This window comes from Vipera berus, assembly GCF_964194415.1.
Source record: "Vipera berus genome assembly, chromosome: Z".
Taxonomy (NCBI): Eukaryota; Metazoa; Chordata; class Lepidosauria; order Squamata; family Viperidae; genus Vipera; species Vipera berus.
This window is the reverse complement of record NC_138205.1, coordinates 18,754,323-18,770,004: the sequence shown is the minus strand read 5'-3', so window position 1 is coordinate 18,770,004 and position 15,682 is coordinate 18,754,323. Positions and strand designations below refer to the sequence as shown.

At 41.6% G+C, this 15,682-nt stretch overlaps 1 protein-coding gene across 1 annotated transcript in view; it reads left to right on the top strand.

The window, feature by feature from the left end:
- Positions 1–15,682, top strand: part of LOC308677887 (protein tweety homolog 1-like) — a gene marked incomplete at its 5' end in the record, with an annotated part of 91,724 nt that overhangs the window by 57,922 nt on the left and 18,120 nt on the right. The window contains 4 exons of the mRNA XM_081344582.1: positions 2,124–2,235; positions 6,533–6,753; positions 7,518–7,613; positions 12,198–12,270. Of these exons, the coding sequence (XP_081200708.1) occupies positions 2,124–2,235; positions 6,533–6,753; positions 7,518–7,613; positions 12,198–12,270 (502 nt within the window). The remainder of the gene's footprint in view (positions 1–2,123; positions 2,236–6,532; positions 6,754–7,517; positions 7,614–12,197; positions 12,271–15,682) is intronic.

The following is a 15,682-nucleotide window of genomic DNA, read 5'->3' as shown; positions in this document are numbered from 1 at the left end:
CCTCCTGGAGATACTGTTATTGCAAGCGGCATATTTTATGTGAGAAATCCATAGCACGATCGCAGGCACTTATTTTTTTAATCGTGGTTTGGTAGCCCGTAAGACAGGAAGAAGACACAAGACTAGGGCATCCTTAAGAAGGAAAGGAGCTGAACATTTCACATGGAATATAGGAGAATATTTGTTGTATTAATCAGTAGACCAAGACTGTCTTTTTAAGTCCTCGTATTTAAATTTAGTTTTAACTTAGACCATCTGATGATTGGCTATGTGCCCTTCCAACAATCAGATTCTAAGACAGGTTATCTTAACTGTAGGTGGTTTACAATGAACACAATAAAACTTCTGTAAAATACTCACGCAACCCAATCAATTAAGAACCAATAAATGTAATTTATATAAAAAAAACTGTTCCTAAATTCAAATAAGCTCCTGAGGAAGATTGTTCTTGCCATTTCGTGAAGCACCATCAGATTGTGTAAGGGTACATTTGATTTTGTGTTTGTGCATGCATACATACATGTACAGACCTATATACATTTTTGTCAAATGTACACACTTTTAGAGGTTTTGTCATGCAATAGGCTTGTCTAAGTAGAATGTGGTGGGGGAGGAGTAGTGTAGGATTGCAATTGCGAGATTTGAGAAGTGTGGACTAGAGTGGATAATTATATCCAGTCTGTGTATTTAATAAGAGACCTGTGAATCAGGTCAGCTTATTTTAAGATTTTAGAGGCTAAACAGAATTGCCAAGCGTTCATATTAACATAAAGGCATGCACCTGATCAACTTAGGCTTCTGATGTACCAATTTAGAGTCATCTGAGGAACTAGATGACTATGGAAACAAATAAATCCCATCAGGTGGAAAACAAGCGGGTCAGTAAGAAGGCAGGCTAGAATATTCTTCTCCTGGTATAACTATCAAGTCTCCAAGACATTTTGCTTCCTGGGGTGCAGAATAAGATGGTACCTCTTGTCAGTGCTTTTTTTGTAAAAGAAAAAGGTGCCAGAACTCACACATGTCATACAACCCACCTTGCCTACCCTACAAGGTTCCATCCAAAAAAGGTGCCGGAACTCCATTCTGAGTGTTCTATGAGAAAAAAAGCCCTGCCTCTTGTTATTTAATATACAGCTGAATTGGTAATGGAATTCTTTCTCAATAATGTTGTGACAGCAATCTCTATCACATCTGATAGATCGCTTCCCTATATCACAGTGTTTCTCAACCTCAGCAACTTTAAAATGGGTGGAGTTCAACTCCCAGAATTCCCCAGCCAGCATAAGCTGATAGCACAGCTGGCTGGGGAATTCTGGGCGTTGAAGCCTACCCATCTTAAAGTTGCCAAATTTGAAAATCATTGCTCTATCACCTTTAAGCAGCTTCTGAACAGCTTCCCTGAGGCTATGACCTCATCTTGCCCCAAAGTGGCACTGCCCGACTAGTTTATTTCATAGGAAAAATATTCTAGACAGGAGGAAGATTCCGTCAGATACAGGTAATCCTCAACTTACAGCAGTTCGTTTAGTGACTGTTTGAAATGACAATGGCCCTGAAAAAAGTGACTTATGACCATTTTTCACCCTTAGGGCCGTTGTAGCATCCCCTTTGGTCACATGATTTATATTCGGATTCTTGACAACTGACTCACATTTATGAGAGTTGCAGTGTCCCAGAATCCCCTTGTGTGACCTTCTGACAAGCAAAGTCAACGGGGAAACCAGATTCACTTAGCCGTGTTACTAAATTAACAACTGCAGTGATTCACTTAAGAAATGCGGCAAGAAAAGTTGTAAAATGGGGCAAAACTCACTTAACAAATTTCTCACTTAACAGCTTAAATTTTTGGCTCAATTGTAGTCATAGGTTGAGGACTACTTGTATGTCCCATGGTAGTGTTTGAAGTAGTATAGCATGTATATTGTCTACTTTATCTAGGCATTATATCTCATAGCATAAAGAGACAGTGATGCCAAAAAACAAACAAACCCAAACCCAGGATTGTGAACATTTTTAGAAAAGCACACACCCATCGTTAAGGAACAGGGCTACAAGGTTTCCAATTCCTTATGTTCATATATTTCTCTTTCTTTTTCTCCACTTATCCCAACCCGTCACAGCGCTGGGATCGGCATCGGTTTCTATGGAAACAGCGAGACCAATGATGGAGTATACCAGGTCACCTATTCGTTGCTCAACGCTAACCACACGCTAAGCTCCATTGACAGTCTGGTAAGTGAACAAATGGGGAGGGGGGCAAGAGATCAAGGAAACACCTCTGAATATTTATGTAACCCCTTGTCCCCAGATGAAAGTTGGAAAGACATTTATATTCACATCCTAGAAATGAATCAAAGATGAGATTAAGTGATTCCTGTCTCAAGGATACATAACCAGCGTGAATCTGATAGGCTATTATTGTATGTTGCAATGGCAGCTAACGTGATGTCTTATGGCTACCAAAAGGTTATTTATTATTTTGCAAGCATTGGTGCGCGGGTGAATAGAGCAAAAGCAATATACTGACAGAAGACAATATTTGTAGCTCAAGATTGAACTGTGGGGGTCTTCTTTGAGTTTGGTTGTTTTCTTGCCGATAATTCATTACCAAACCAGGTAACATCATCAGCGCTAAAAGGGAGTGGGGAATTGCTCTCTTTTTATGTATTAATAGCTCAATACTAGACGAGCAGAGATTAACCTCAAGATTATCAATAGACCAACGATCAAGACATAAACAATACTCCAGTCAAGGAACTACCAACTCTGAAAACATGCTAACAGCAAATCACAGCCTAATCAAGGAACCACCAGTAAAAAGAGAGCAAACCCCACTCCCTTCTAGCACTGATCGCATTACCTAGTTTGGCATTGAAATATCTGCAAGAAAACAACCAAGCTCAGAAAGCACCAATGACCCCACAAAAGCAGTATGATATAAGGCAGGGCTTTTCAACCTTTTCACCCATTGTACCACTTTTAGGATAGGGCAACATCCGAGTACCACCAGTCGCCTAGCAAAATGTCAAAAACGTGATGACCAAAAAAAAAAAAGGAAAAAAGTGAAGTACAGGTACTCCTCGACTTACAACAGTTCGCTTAGTGACTGTTCAAAGTTACAATGACACTGAAAAAGTGCCCCCCCAAGCCACAGCTGAGCAAGACAACTGCCTGCCTGCCCAGCGGCGCTCTTCCTCCTGTCCGAGGTTTTCATTGTTGTGTGCATTTCTGTTGAGGATTGGCAGCGGGGGTTGGGTGGGTGGGGGTGTTGGGTTTTTATTCCCCCCCATCTGCTGGGTGGTTGCAGCAGGTTTTGGTCACTTCACATGACCTTGGGACACTGTGACTGTCATAAATATGAATCAGTTGCCAAGCATCTAAATGTAAATCAAAAGACCCTGGAGATGCTGCAACATTCCAGCTGATCAGTGCTTCTTCTGGGCTCAACAGAAGCGCCAGGATCAGTGCCGAGCTCCAGCTGGAGCCTGGCGCTGATCCTGGTGCTTCTGGTGAGCCCAGGCAGCCCTGCAGCTCCAGCCATCTCTCGCTCAGGCTTGTGCGGTACTGCCACCGGTTCAGCTCATTCCCCTTCCCCGCTACCAATTTTCTAGGATGGTTGTGTACCACCTGCCAGGTGCCAATGTACCACAGGTGGTACCCGTACCACTAGTTGAAAAGCCCTGATATAAGGTATGCCGTACGGCATAGTCCTCTTCTATGGACAGGACCGAAGACATGTTCTACTTGTACATCCTACTGATAAGTGAAGTCTTGCAGATGTCCTCAGAAGCCTAACATGCCTGATTCATAGGACTGGTATGGTTTCAAATGAGTTTGCAGGATCCAGTCTGGGCTGATTACCAGACCAAAGGTTTAGTCTTCCAAGCTTTTGGACTCCTACTGGAGCCCATCCTGAGGGAACCTCTCTCTAGAACATTCCGCTAGAGAGAAGTTCCATGAAGATGGGCTCTAGCAGGAGTCCAAAAGCTTGGAAGACTAAGCCTCTGGTTCCGGGGGCCGACCCAGACTGGATCCTGCAATATTATCCTGGGACACACATATACAGTACACCTTCATTTGTCAAATAAGGTTCTTTGTGGTCTCTGAGCTTGGCTGTTTTCTTGTAGATGTTTCATGAGCAAACTAGGCAACATCAGCAGTACTAGTAGGGAGTGGGGCTGGGTCTCATTTTATAAACTGGTGGTTTCTCCTGTCAGAGTTGGTGAGAGTGTTCTAACACCAAAGACCCCACAGTTCAATTCTGAGCTACAAATATTCTCTTTTCTATGGACTCAAAATCCAAAAGCAGTTGCATAACCTGTGACTCATCTGCAATGCACAGATTAGTGGATAGACAATTTAAGCTTGTATTTGATTAGGGTTTCATACGAATGCCACCGAAAGCAAATGTCTTTTTCATATTTACTCATTTGCTGAGGAAACCCCACTGCAGTACTTTTCATGTTGCAAAGGATTCTGGGGCCTATTGTGTGGCACACGTACTCCCCATCAAAGGCTACTCAGCCAGTTGGATTCATGGTTTCCTTGTATGAACACAGAGTGTGACAGGTATGGTACATTCTCTGGCAGCCATCTTGCAGCAGGGAAGGTAAATAATGATATTCTGTTGGAAATCTATTTGCAATTTTTTTGGTTGTTTATTTTAAAATATTTATGACCTTTTTGCTGCCTCCCAAAGTACTTAAGAACAAAAAGCGTACAACAATCAAATCTGATAAAAACATTCACAAAGCAAGAGAAGGCAGCAATAAAATCTCAATCCTCTACTCTGCTCCACAAAACAAAACAGTCCTCAAGTTAGTCAGAAGAGCAAGAATCCGAAGAAAGATACAGAGGTGAATTCTAATGCCAGGATAGCAAGGGCGCTATCATAGATATTCCATCTTCTTGATCACTGAAGGTAGAAAGATTCAGAGGGATACTTCTTGGAAGGAAAGTTTGAAGTTCAAGTAAAATAAGTTTTAACCAGAAATAGCAACCCATTATTTTACCCTTGATCAAATAAACAAATTATATATTCTTTCTTCCAATGATCTTTACATTCCTCAGAGAAGGTTTTAATATATGTTTTTTTCATACTCCTTTTGTTTATTCTCTCAAAATTCTTGGTGCTTTTGTCAAACCTCTTTGGTAGTTCAAGTGTGTCAATTTCAGCAAATCCCATTTGTAAATCCAATGTAAAAATAAAATCCACATCACTCTTCTGATTTATTATTTGCATGTCTTTTTAAATCATTAAATTATCATCTAATTTCATTTGTAAATCCACTATTTCCATCTCTTCCTTGTTAGTTATCATTTCTGAAGCCACCTGCAAATCAATTTCAATTTTATTCAAGGGGTTTGTTTTTCTTCAGCAACAACTTCTGATTCTTCTGTAAAGGTAAATAATTGTACCCATTCATTAAAAAACACTCTTTTAAAGTAGCCATCTGGTGCCCTCTAGTGTCCAAACCTTGTCTTATCAGTTATTTTGAAGCACAAACAGAAATTTTCCCATGAGAAAGGTTCCTTTCAATTAATTTCAAAGTCTTAAATCAAGTTCATTTGAGTCCTTAATCTCTTTAAAAAAAATTAAAGCCAATGCTACATTATTCTGGTGTGTTTGTATATTCAAAAAAAAAATTTCTTACAAATCTTTAAACTTGTATTTAAATTTTGTTTCTCAAAGGTAATCCTTTGAGAAAACTCACCTGGTGGTTTCAATAAAACTTGCCAGTCTGAAGGTTCTCAATCTTTAAAAAAAAACAGCAAAAAAGATTAAATCCAAAATGATTTAAAGATGTGTCTCGTTCAAACTTAGAATCTGTATAGATTAGGGGTTCCCAACCCCCAGTCCATGGGCCGGTACCAGGCCATGGCATGCCAGCAACCGGGCCACACAAACAAGCAAAAACCCATCCATGAGATGCAGGAAGCACACAAAACCATGCACCCTCCAGTCCATGGAAAACCTCTCTCCACGGACCCAATCCCTGGTGCCCAAAAAGTTGGGGACCTCTGGTATAGATAACATTAAGCAGCTATAATCACAATGGAATCAGTGACTTCTACCCAATTGCAAGCTAACAGCTCATACACAAAAAACAACTGTCTGGAATACAAAGGGGTAATCCTGCAATCTCTCCTTTCTCCAGAGAGATTTTGGCAGCCCAAATCCCACATTCAAGTGTCATTTTCAGCCACAATGTGTCCCTCTGTTCTAGGGGGCATCAGTTCATCATGGTGGCTCATGGGAAGCTCTTGGTGGTTGCCCTGCTTTCAAGTTGGATGGCTGGGGAAAAATAGTATATTCTTGAGAAGAAGCTTGGCTGTGAGCTATCTGGTGTAACAGGAACATTTGGCAAATGTTACACTCCCTTCATGAACTTGTTTGTGTACTTTTTCATGTAGATGAACATCTACAGTTCACTGCCAAGACCTTGAATGTCTCACAACACCATATAATATACATGACCCTCTTCCTCTTGATGTAGCTCAGCATGTTCCTCTTCTTACGCCTATATAGGTCTCTGAAACTGTGGCGCTCCTTTCAGCCACAATACGGGGGGAACTGACACAGCTTGAGGAGACACTGTCCCAGAGGACTGAACTGGTGGCTGTGGTTCGGAACACACGCCGCCAGGCCGAGGCAGTAGCACAGACCTTGGATGGCATCCCCTTCTGGAAAGAGGCCCATGGAGGAGCCAGCATCCTAGCAGAACAAGTTGGCTATTTGGAAGACTACCGGTAAGATTCAAGACTGTGGAGAGGCTATGATTTAATGAAAATAAATCCGATAACAGTATAGAAACCAACTTAAGGAAAGAATTGTTGCAGAAAGTAGGACTGACCTCACTTTCTGGCTAGGACGGGAAGCTGCTTCAGTGGGTGGTTGAAAGCGGAGCCTGGGTGGAGGAAATCAGGGCTGAATGCTGCTTACCTTTGTGCCTGTAAAGCACCCTGATTCTTTCAAGTTCAGGGGAGAATTCTGCCTCACCTCCATGATGGTAGAAAAATTCAGCATTGGTCCAGTCAGTTTTGGTCCATAAACAGGAAGGATTCCATCTTGGTTTTTTTCCCTGCAGGTAATAATGATCTGATCTTAATCTGGAGTTAGGGAAATAGAACAGCACAGAGGAAAATATAATCCAAGGAAGCACAGGTGGGTTGAATTGACCCAAGTGGAGATGACTAGAAGAAATGAGGATTGAAGCACATGGCATGCTGGTTGAAAATGAGGCAGCAACTGTTTGGGCATGAAAGATGCCACAATAGGACAAAATAGACGGAAGATGTACTCTTATAGCAATCTTCCAACATCTCAGAGACTTCCACAAAGAAGAGGGGTGTGTGTGTGTCAACCTATTCTCCAAAGCACCTAAAGGCAGGAAAAAGAAGCAGTAGATTGAAAGTAATCAAAGAGATATCCAGTCTAGGAATAAGAAGAAATGTCCTGGCGATTAGAACACTTCTTCATTTTTATTTACTCCGCCGTTCTCTAACTCCCTCAGGTGGTTGGCCTACATCCTGTTGCTGCTCTTGGACCTTATCATCTGTCTCCTCACCTTGCTAGGACTGGCAAAGCAGATCAAGTGGCTGGTAATCGTGTGAGTGCACCACCTGGTGGGCATATTTTGGCACAGAAATCAGGGGCCGCTAAGCAAGAGCAACCTTACGAGAGCTGTCCTAGTTCAAGAGAGATTTAGGTTGATCTCCTATCATCCATCCCAATTATGGTTCCAAAAGAATAAATCACATTCTCTTAAAGATAACCAATAGCTTGGGATTTATGGTGGATAGAGGAAATGCTTGCTATCAGATAGAGGCACAGGTAATGATGTATTATAAAGATATCCCGAAGTGATGAATAATCAGTTCCAAAGAGTCACACTGATAAATTTAATTTTCTACAAACGGGGGAGAGATAACTTTGCAATATTCAATTTATTCACAGCTGTACCACAAGGCATAAATGAAGGCAGAGGGATCCTCTCACAAGATAGTAGATTTAATAATAATAGGACTGCCCTAGTTATTGGAGTTCCTGGACATCTGATAACAAATGGGCTACAGAACTTAGCAATTCCTGGCTGAACAACCAGGGCCAGCATCTGCAGGAGTACTGGAAGAAAAGTTTTTTTACCAATAATGAAAGGTGCCTTCAGTGCAAACTCAAACATCTTGATTATCGTTTGAACACTATTGGCATTGACAAAAGCACCATCAGTCAATTGCAAAAGGCAACTTTACTTGGAACAACTCACAGCCTGCATCAATGCCTTTAACACCATCAAACAACAAGCTCTAACTATCCCAGGTCCTTGGAAAGGTAGCTAAAACTGCTAAATCCAGTCTGGATATCTGGCTGACTGCGCAATCCACCATAATAATTTGTTAAATTTATCTGCCATCAAATTCCAATGATTTTTCAGATTTTTGTTACCACCCAGATGTCAAAGTACCTCATATTCACTGGATTCGCACCAGATGTGTTGCTCAGTAATATATTATGCAAACCTTTCTGAGCCGTTTAGGCTTCAGTGTTATTAAGTTAATTCAGTTTAGTTAATCAAGGGTTACTATGCTGTATTACTGAGACCAAAAAACTTGGTTCAGGAGTATGTAATTTCCAGCTTTGGTTTATAACTGGCTTCCTCAATCTGATATCTTACAGATATAAAGTCAACATCTCCTGTTCTCTCTTCCTTATTTTTTTCTCTCATTGCATTTTGTATCAAGGCCATTTAAAAAAAAAGTACACTACAGCCATTCCTTCCTGGTGATTTGTAGCATCTTGTAGTATATAACCCAGCCGGTTATAAAGCCTGCCCTCATTACTGTTATCTCAGCACAATGACAGTAGAAGAATGTTATAAATCACTGGTGAGGAAATGGATTTAGCTAGAGGGCCATTCTCCACTGCTGAGTTAAAGTTTTATTTATGAGTCAGCAGAAACCACTACAGTATAAAACTTGGTGATCTCACAGCCTATTGTACCTGCTTATTATAGCCACTGTGATGTAGGGTTGATGGATTCCTTAGAATTTGTTTTCCTCCCATCCCCAAATATCATCAGTGGAAAAAATGTGTCTGGAGATTCTCAGTCATCCAGGTCACAGTTGTCCCAAAGGTGCTTTTTCAAACGGCGACTGGACTTTGTTTTTCCTTGAAGACTTTCATCCCCCATCCAAGAAGCTTCTTCAGTTCTGACTGAATAGTGGAGGATGGAAATTCCTTGCAGTCATCTGGTCATTAGATTCTGAGAGTCCTTGAGGCCACTTGAAGGTTTACCTGTGCCCTCAGGGTCACTTGAATTGTTCAAATGGGTGTGGAACCTTTCAACAGTTCCAAGAAGGCTCCACACCCATTTGCACTATTCAGGTGAGCACAGATAAACTTTCAAGTGGCCTCAACAACTCTCAAAAAGAGTGCTAATGACCAGATGACTTCAAGGAATATAAATCCTTCTATCCTCCACCATTCAGTGGAAGGAATGCTAATCTGCATATGGCCTGCAAGTGGTCTTATCCTTAAAGCTTTATTCCAGGACAATTTAAGGACAGCAATGTGTAGATCCCCTTAGCTTCATTGTTGCCCCCCTCATCCTGTGTCATCAAGAAGTGGGAAAACCACCAGCAATCACTCTCTTTAAAGTGTGATGGGGAGACGTGTGATGGTGGCTAAATACCTGAGATGGAGAACTTAACCATCTTTGAAGTTGTCCATCTGACAAGTCACTTGGTATAGAAGAGCTTCATGCCAGTAACTTATCACTATGACTATTTCTGAGCATGGGTCTATGGGTCTTTTAATGACCAACAGAACACATTCCAAATAACCTGGGAGGAGGGTAAGATGCAGGAATTCATAGTCCACAGTTAAAGCCCCATGGTTACATGACTGCAATATATGACTTTTTTCCCTCCAGAAATGCATTTATTTCTGTTTTCTGGCATAAAACACCCATCAGGGACAATAGATTCACTTAATGACTGCTGCAAAGAAGGTTGTAAAATTGGGCATGGTCACATACATGGTGACCTATTTAATGACTGGAATGATTTACAATTGTAATTCTGGGCTCAGTTACATCATAAGCTAGTTTGGTTTATATAGACTCTCAACTGTTTCATATGGAAAATTCAGGCTAGTGGCTGGTACTGTTATTAGCTTCATACTTAGCATATTATGACTTATTTATTGCTTCATTGTAAAAGAAAATGGAGGGGGAAAAAGAGAGATGCACAGTGTTGTTGTGGACTGTAATAACATTCATTTAAGACATGTCAGGTCTTAATTATAATTTAAATTAAACCTTTTAAGGGACATTTCAGGCATTATAAATGGTTTACACCAGTGTTTGTCAACCTTGGCAACTTTAAGAGATGTAGACTTCAACTCCCAGAATTCCTGGGAATTGAAGCCCACATTTTTTAAATTTTCCAAGGTTGAGAAACACTGGTATACACAGAAAGTATTTCAGTATGGGAAAAACCACAAAAACTTTCGTGATTCTGCTCGAACTATACCAGTTGCAAAGTGCCAGTAGGGCATCTCAATGCATTTATTCAACGCAAAATATCCATAAACAGCTCTCACTTTGATTAAATAAATAACTATATCTTTGAATTATTTGTAACTCAAAACTATTTAGAATACATTAAAGAACAAAAGAAAGCGATGATATGAACATAATATAATATAGCACACGTTTTAAAATCTATTGTATTTTATATGATAATGTATACAACCCCCAGAGTCTCTCTTTGAGGGAGATGGGTGGTTTAGAAATATGAAATATAAATAAGGAAGTAAGTTAAGGACTAACTCTGTATATAGTGAGTCCACGTGATGCCGGTGTGGTGCTTTGGAAAGTGTGAGTCAGATCTATCTGCGTAAAACCAGATATTCAGTCTCTTCTGAAGCCCAATCCATTCAGTTAATAGGAGATTAAATAGATGCAGCTCCTGACTGCATCATCATCATCTTCTTCATCATCATCATCATCATCAGATGGATCTTGACAGATTTGAACACTGGGCCCTACCTAACAAAATGAAATTCAATGTAGAGAAATTTAAAGTCTTACACTAAGGCAAGAAAAACCAAAAGTACAAATATAGATTGGGTGAAACCAGGCTTAATAGCAGCAACTGTGAGAGGGATCTTGGAGTCTTAGTGGACAATCAATGAAATAGGAGCCAACAGTGTGCGGCAGCAGCCAAAAAAGCCAATGCAGTCCTTAAGTTGCATTAACAGAGGGATTCAATCAAGATCACGTGAGGTGCTGATACCACTCTATAAAGCTTTAGTAAGACCACACCTAGAATACAGCAACCAGTTTTGGTCTCCACACTATAAAAAAAGATATTCAGACTCTAGAAAAGGTGCAGAGAAGAGCAACAAAGATGATTAGGGGACTGGAGGCTAAAACATACGAAGAACGGTTACAGGAACCGGGCATGGCTAGTCTAGTGAAGAGGAGGACCAGGGGAGACATGATAGCAGTATTCCAATATTTGAGGGGCTGTCACAGAGAGGAGGGGATCAGCCTCTTTTCCAAAGCATCTGAAGGCCAGACAAGGAATAATGGATAGAAACTGATCAAGGAGAGAGAGATTCAACCTAGAAATAAGGAGAAATTTTCTGACAGTGAGAACAATCAACCAATGGAGCAGTTTGCCTTCAGATGTTGTGGGAGCTTCATGACTGGAAGCTTTCAAGAAGAGACTGGACTGCCATCTGTCAGAAATGCTGTAGGATCTCCTGCTTGGATGGGGGGTGGGGGGTGGACTAAATGACCTACAAGGTCCCTTCCAACTCTGTTATTCTATTCTATCATCATCATCGTTATGTTCATGAATGGGGCACCTTAGATTGTTCCCATAGCAAGACTTGTATTGGGAAAAGATGAAAAACACTACTTTACACTGAAACAGCAAAGGATAAATTTACGTAGGTAGCCATTGGAATAGACTGGGGATGAGATGAAGACTGTGTTATTAAGACAGCTTTTAAAAAATGATTAGAAGGGTGTCTTTGTTGCCATGGGCTAGCAGGACATGAAAATAAACCACTGTTGCTCTGCATGAAGCTTTTTGGAGATATGGAATGTTACCAGAAAGAACGCAACCAACCCACCTTGATCTCCATGCTCATCTGAATGGCGTGTTTGTTTTTGTGCTAACAGGATGACTGTCATGAGTTTCCTGGTCCTTATCCTGAGCTGGGGCTCCATGGGGCTGGAGACAGCAGCAGCTGTGGTGAGTGATATGGGGCTGTGGATAGGTTGGATTCGAGAGTGATGTAGGTCAAGGTTAAAATGTCAACAAGCAGCATTTTCAGAGAGTGCCAGCAGAGAGGGGAAGCCATTAGGGTTAACCTAGCAATATTAGCAAACTGGGTAGCAACCTGCAACAAACCAAACCAAGGGAAATTCAATTCTGATATGGCCAACTCTTTATGAGCTGATATATTCCAGGTTTCATAAATGAAAATAGTGGCATATTTGTAACATCCCCATGACAATATCAAACTCCCTTTTTACGACTCTCTAATCCCTTAATTCAGGGTAGTGTCGGGGTGACTGGATGGAGCTGTGCATTTATTGGCTGGAAGCCCTTCCTGATGACAAATGGAGTTCACAGCAGATTTTTTTTGCTTGGACATTTGCTTTGAGTACCACTGCTGAGAGATCTACCATCAACAGATCATCAGACTATTCTGTGTGGCTCACTAGCTAGGAATTATGGAAACTGAACTGCCACACAACTGGAAACAGTACTAGGTTGAGGGGTATGAGGCTATTCTACTGTTTTACACTACGTTCACAAATTTTGCAAGAGGCGATCTGGTGACCATTTACAGTCTATAGTACAGATAATCCTTGACTTATGACTGATTGTTTATCGACTGTCCAGAGTTGCGAGAACCTCAAAGGCTGCTTTACAGTCCATAAAGCACTTCCAGCCACTGTAAAATATCACACACTCACACAAACACACTTTCCCGGGGTCATGACTGCATTTCAGGCACTTGTAAGTGTGTTCACATTGACAACGGGTTGCAGTGACCTGTGGTCATATGACCACAATTTGTGATTTTAAAAAAAAACATCAGAGAGAGTGGATTCGAACTTACCACCATGCGATTCTTAATAATCGTTGTAAAAATTGTCATAAAATCAGGTCCGGCTATGTTGGTACCTGACATACCTGATTGCTAAGATTTATGAGTGCAATTCAGATATTTGCTATCCGGATAACCTCATTGCAGTTATAAGTCGAGGACTACCTGAGCAGCTAGTCCTCGACTTAGGACCAGAATCAGGACCAGAATTTCCACTGCCAAGCAAGACAGTTATTAAGTGAGTTGTACCCAATTTTATGGCCTTTTTTTGCCTCCAGTTGTTAAGCCAAATCCCTGTAGTTAAGTGAATCATGCAGCCATTAAGCGAATCTTTCTTCCCCCATTGACTTTGCTTGTCAAAATCGAGCTGGGAAGATCGCAAACGGTGATCACACGATCTCGGCATGTTGCAGCCATGGTAAAATACATATGTGTTGCCAAGCAGCCAAATTTTGATCACGTGATTGGGGGATCCTGCAACAGTCACAAGTGTGAGGACTGGCTGTAAGTCATTTTCTCAGTGCCGTTGTAACACTGGATGGTCACTAAGCAAATAGTTCAGTCGAGCTCTACCTGTATTGGTTCTTCGAGGTGTATTAAGGCAGAACAGTATCACGATTCAGAATATTCTCAGGAACTACAGCAGGGGTGTCGAACTCGCTGCGCCACGTGATGTGTCGTGACATATCGTGACTTTTTTCCCCTTGCCGGAGCTGGGGTGGGTGGGCGCGGCTTCCGTGTGACGCATCCGACCCGTGGGCTGGCAGTTTGACACCCCTGAACTACAGTATAGAAAAAGAGCAGGCAGCTTGTACAGAATAAAGTACGTTACAGAATAAAGCATGCCATCGTCTGTATGCAAGCATTTCCATCCATCAACAGAAACAAAAGGTTTCTCTTCTCCATACTGGAAACCCCAAGAGGCTGAACACCAAGTCTTAGAATGGTCATTTTACTTTCTATGGAGATTCTCAGACATTTTGTGGGCTTGTATTAATTTAATTTAATTTTATTCTCTCTTTTTGTATTGTTTTTAACTTGCCCTGTGAACCGCCCTGAGTCCTTTGGGAATAGGGCGGTATATAAATTCAATAAATAAATAAATAAATAAACATCCAGGTCATGTTGGTCCCAAAGGTGCCTTTTCAAAAGGCGACTGGCCTTTATTTTTTCCTTGAAGACGTGTCGCTTCTCATCCAGGAAGCTTCAGTCAGAACTGAAGAAGCTTCTTGGATGAGAAACGAAACGTCTTCAAGAGAGAGAGGAAAAAACGTCCAGTCGTCTTTTGAAAAAGCACCTTGGGGATGATATTTTATTTCCCTTTTTAAAATAAAGCACGCTTCCCCGTGACAAACACACTCATAGGGCCAGCAATTTAGCAAAGGCAGATGATAACTTTGGGGCTGTCCCTTACAGCAGCGGTCCCCAGCCTTTCTGGTTTGGCAGACTGGCGGTGGCAGCGGGGGGAGGAAGAGGAGGAGAGGGGATGGCTGTGCATGCGTACGCGCCTCTTTCACAAATGCAGTTTCGTGCACGTGCACACACTTGCCCACCTCTTCCATGGCCCAATTCTGAACAGACTATAGCCCGGCACTGAGCCGTGTACCAGGTGTTGGGGACCCCTGCCATACAGTATATTTAGGTATTAGGCAAACACGGAGAAATTATATTCTCCTGCAGAAACTGTGCCTCATATTTTCTGGATACACAAGGATAGCATCACAAGCGAACTTCAGCAAACCTTGAGCAAGCCCTGGGGCAATTGTACAATTGCACGGTGTCACATTTTATTTATTTATAAGCACAGATTGTTACCAATAATTCTGCCAGAGCAGGATGGGGGGGAGGCGGTAGAAATCCAGCACCCCACTCAGAAGGACCCCAAAATTAAACAAAGCTACTACTGGATCTTGTAACAGCTGGGGATCTAATTATCATCTAATAGAACTCCTCCATAAGATTCCTAAATCCAGGTGTGCATAACTTGGGTCAGCTCAAAGACCTCTTCAGTCTTTGCACAGAATGGTTAAGGCACCATCCCAAAGTTAGCAGGATCAGAATCTCATTTAGGAGGAGAATTGGGGATTTCAAAGAGCGATATGGGGGGCTGAAAGCCTGCAACAATGAAAGGGAAAATAGGAAAGGAGAAAGGAAAGGAAAGGAAAGGAAAGGAAAGGAAAGGAAAGGAAAGGAAAGGAAAGGAAAGGAAAGGAAAGGAAAGGAAAGGAAAAGAAAGGTCCATCCATCCTGGAGAAGATCTGGAGGCAGGACAAGAAGCAACGGATGGAAACTAGTCAAGGAGAGAAGCAACCTAGAACTAAGGAGAAATTTCCTGACAGTTAGAACAATTAACCAGTGGAACAACCTGCCTCCAGAAGTGGTGAATGCTCCAACACTGGAAGTTTTTAAGAAGAGACTGGACTGAAATGGTATAGGGTTTCCTGCCTTAGCAGGGGGTTGGACTAGATGACCTCCAAGGTCCCTTCCAACTCTGTTACTCTGGATTCAGAAGGTTGAATTCCTGTAGGCCCCATGAAATTCCCTAGC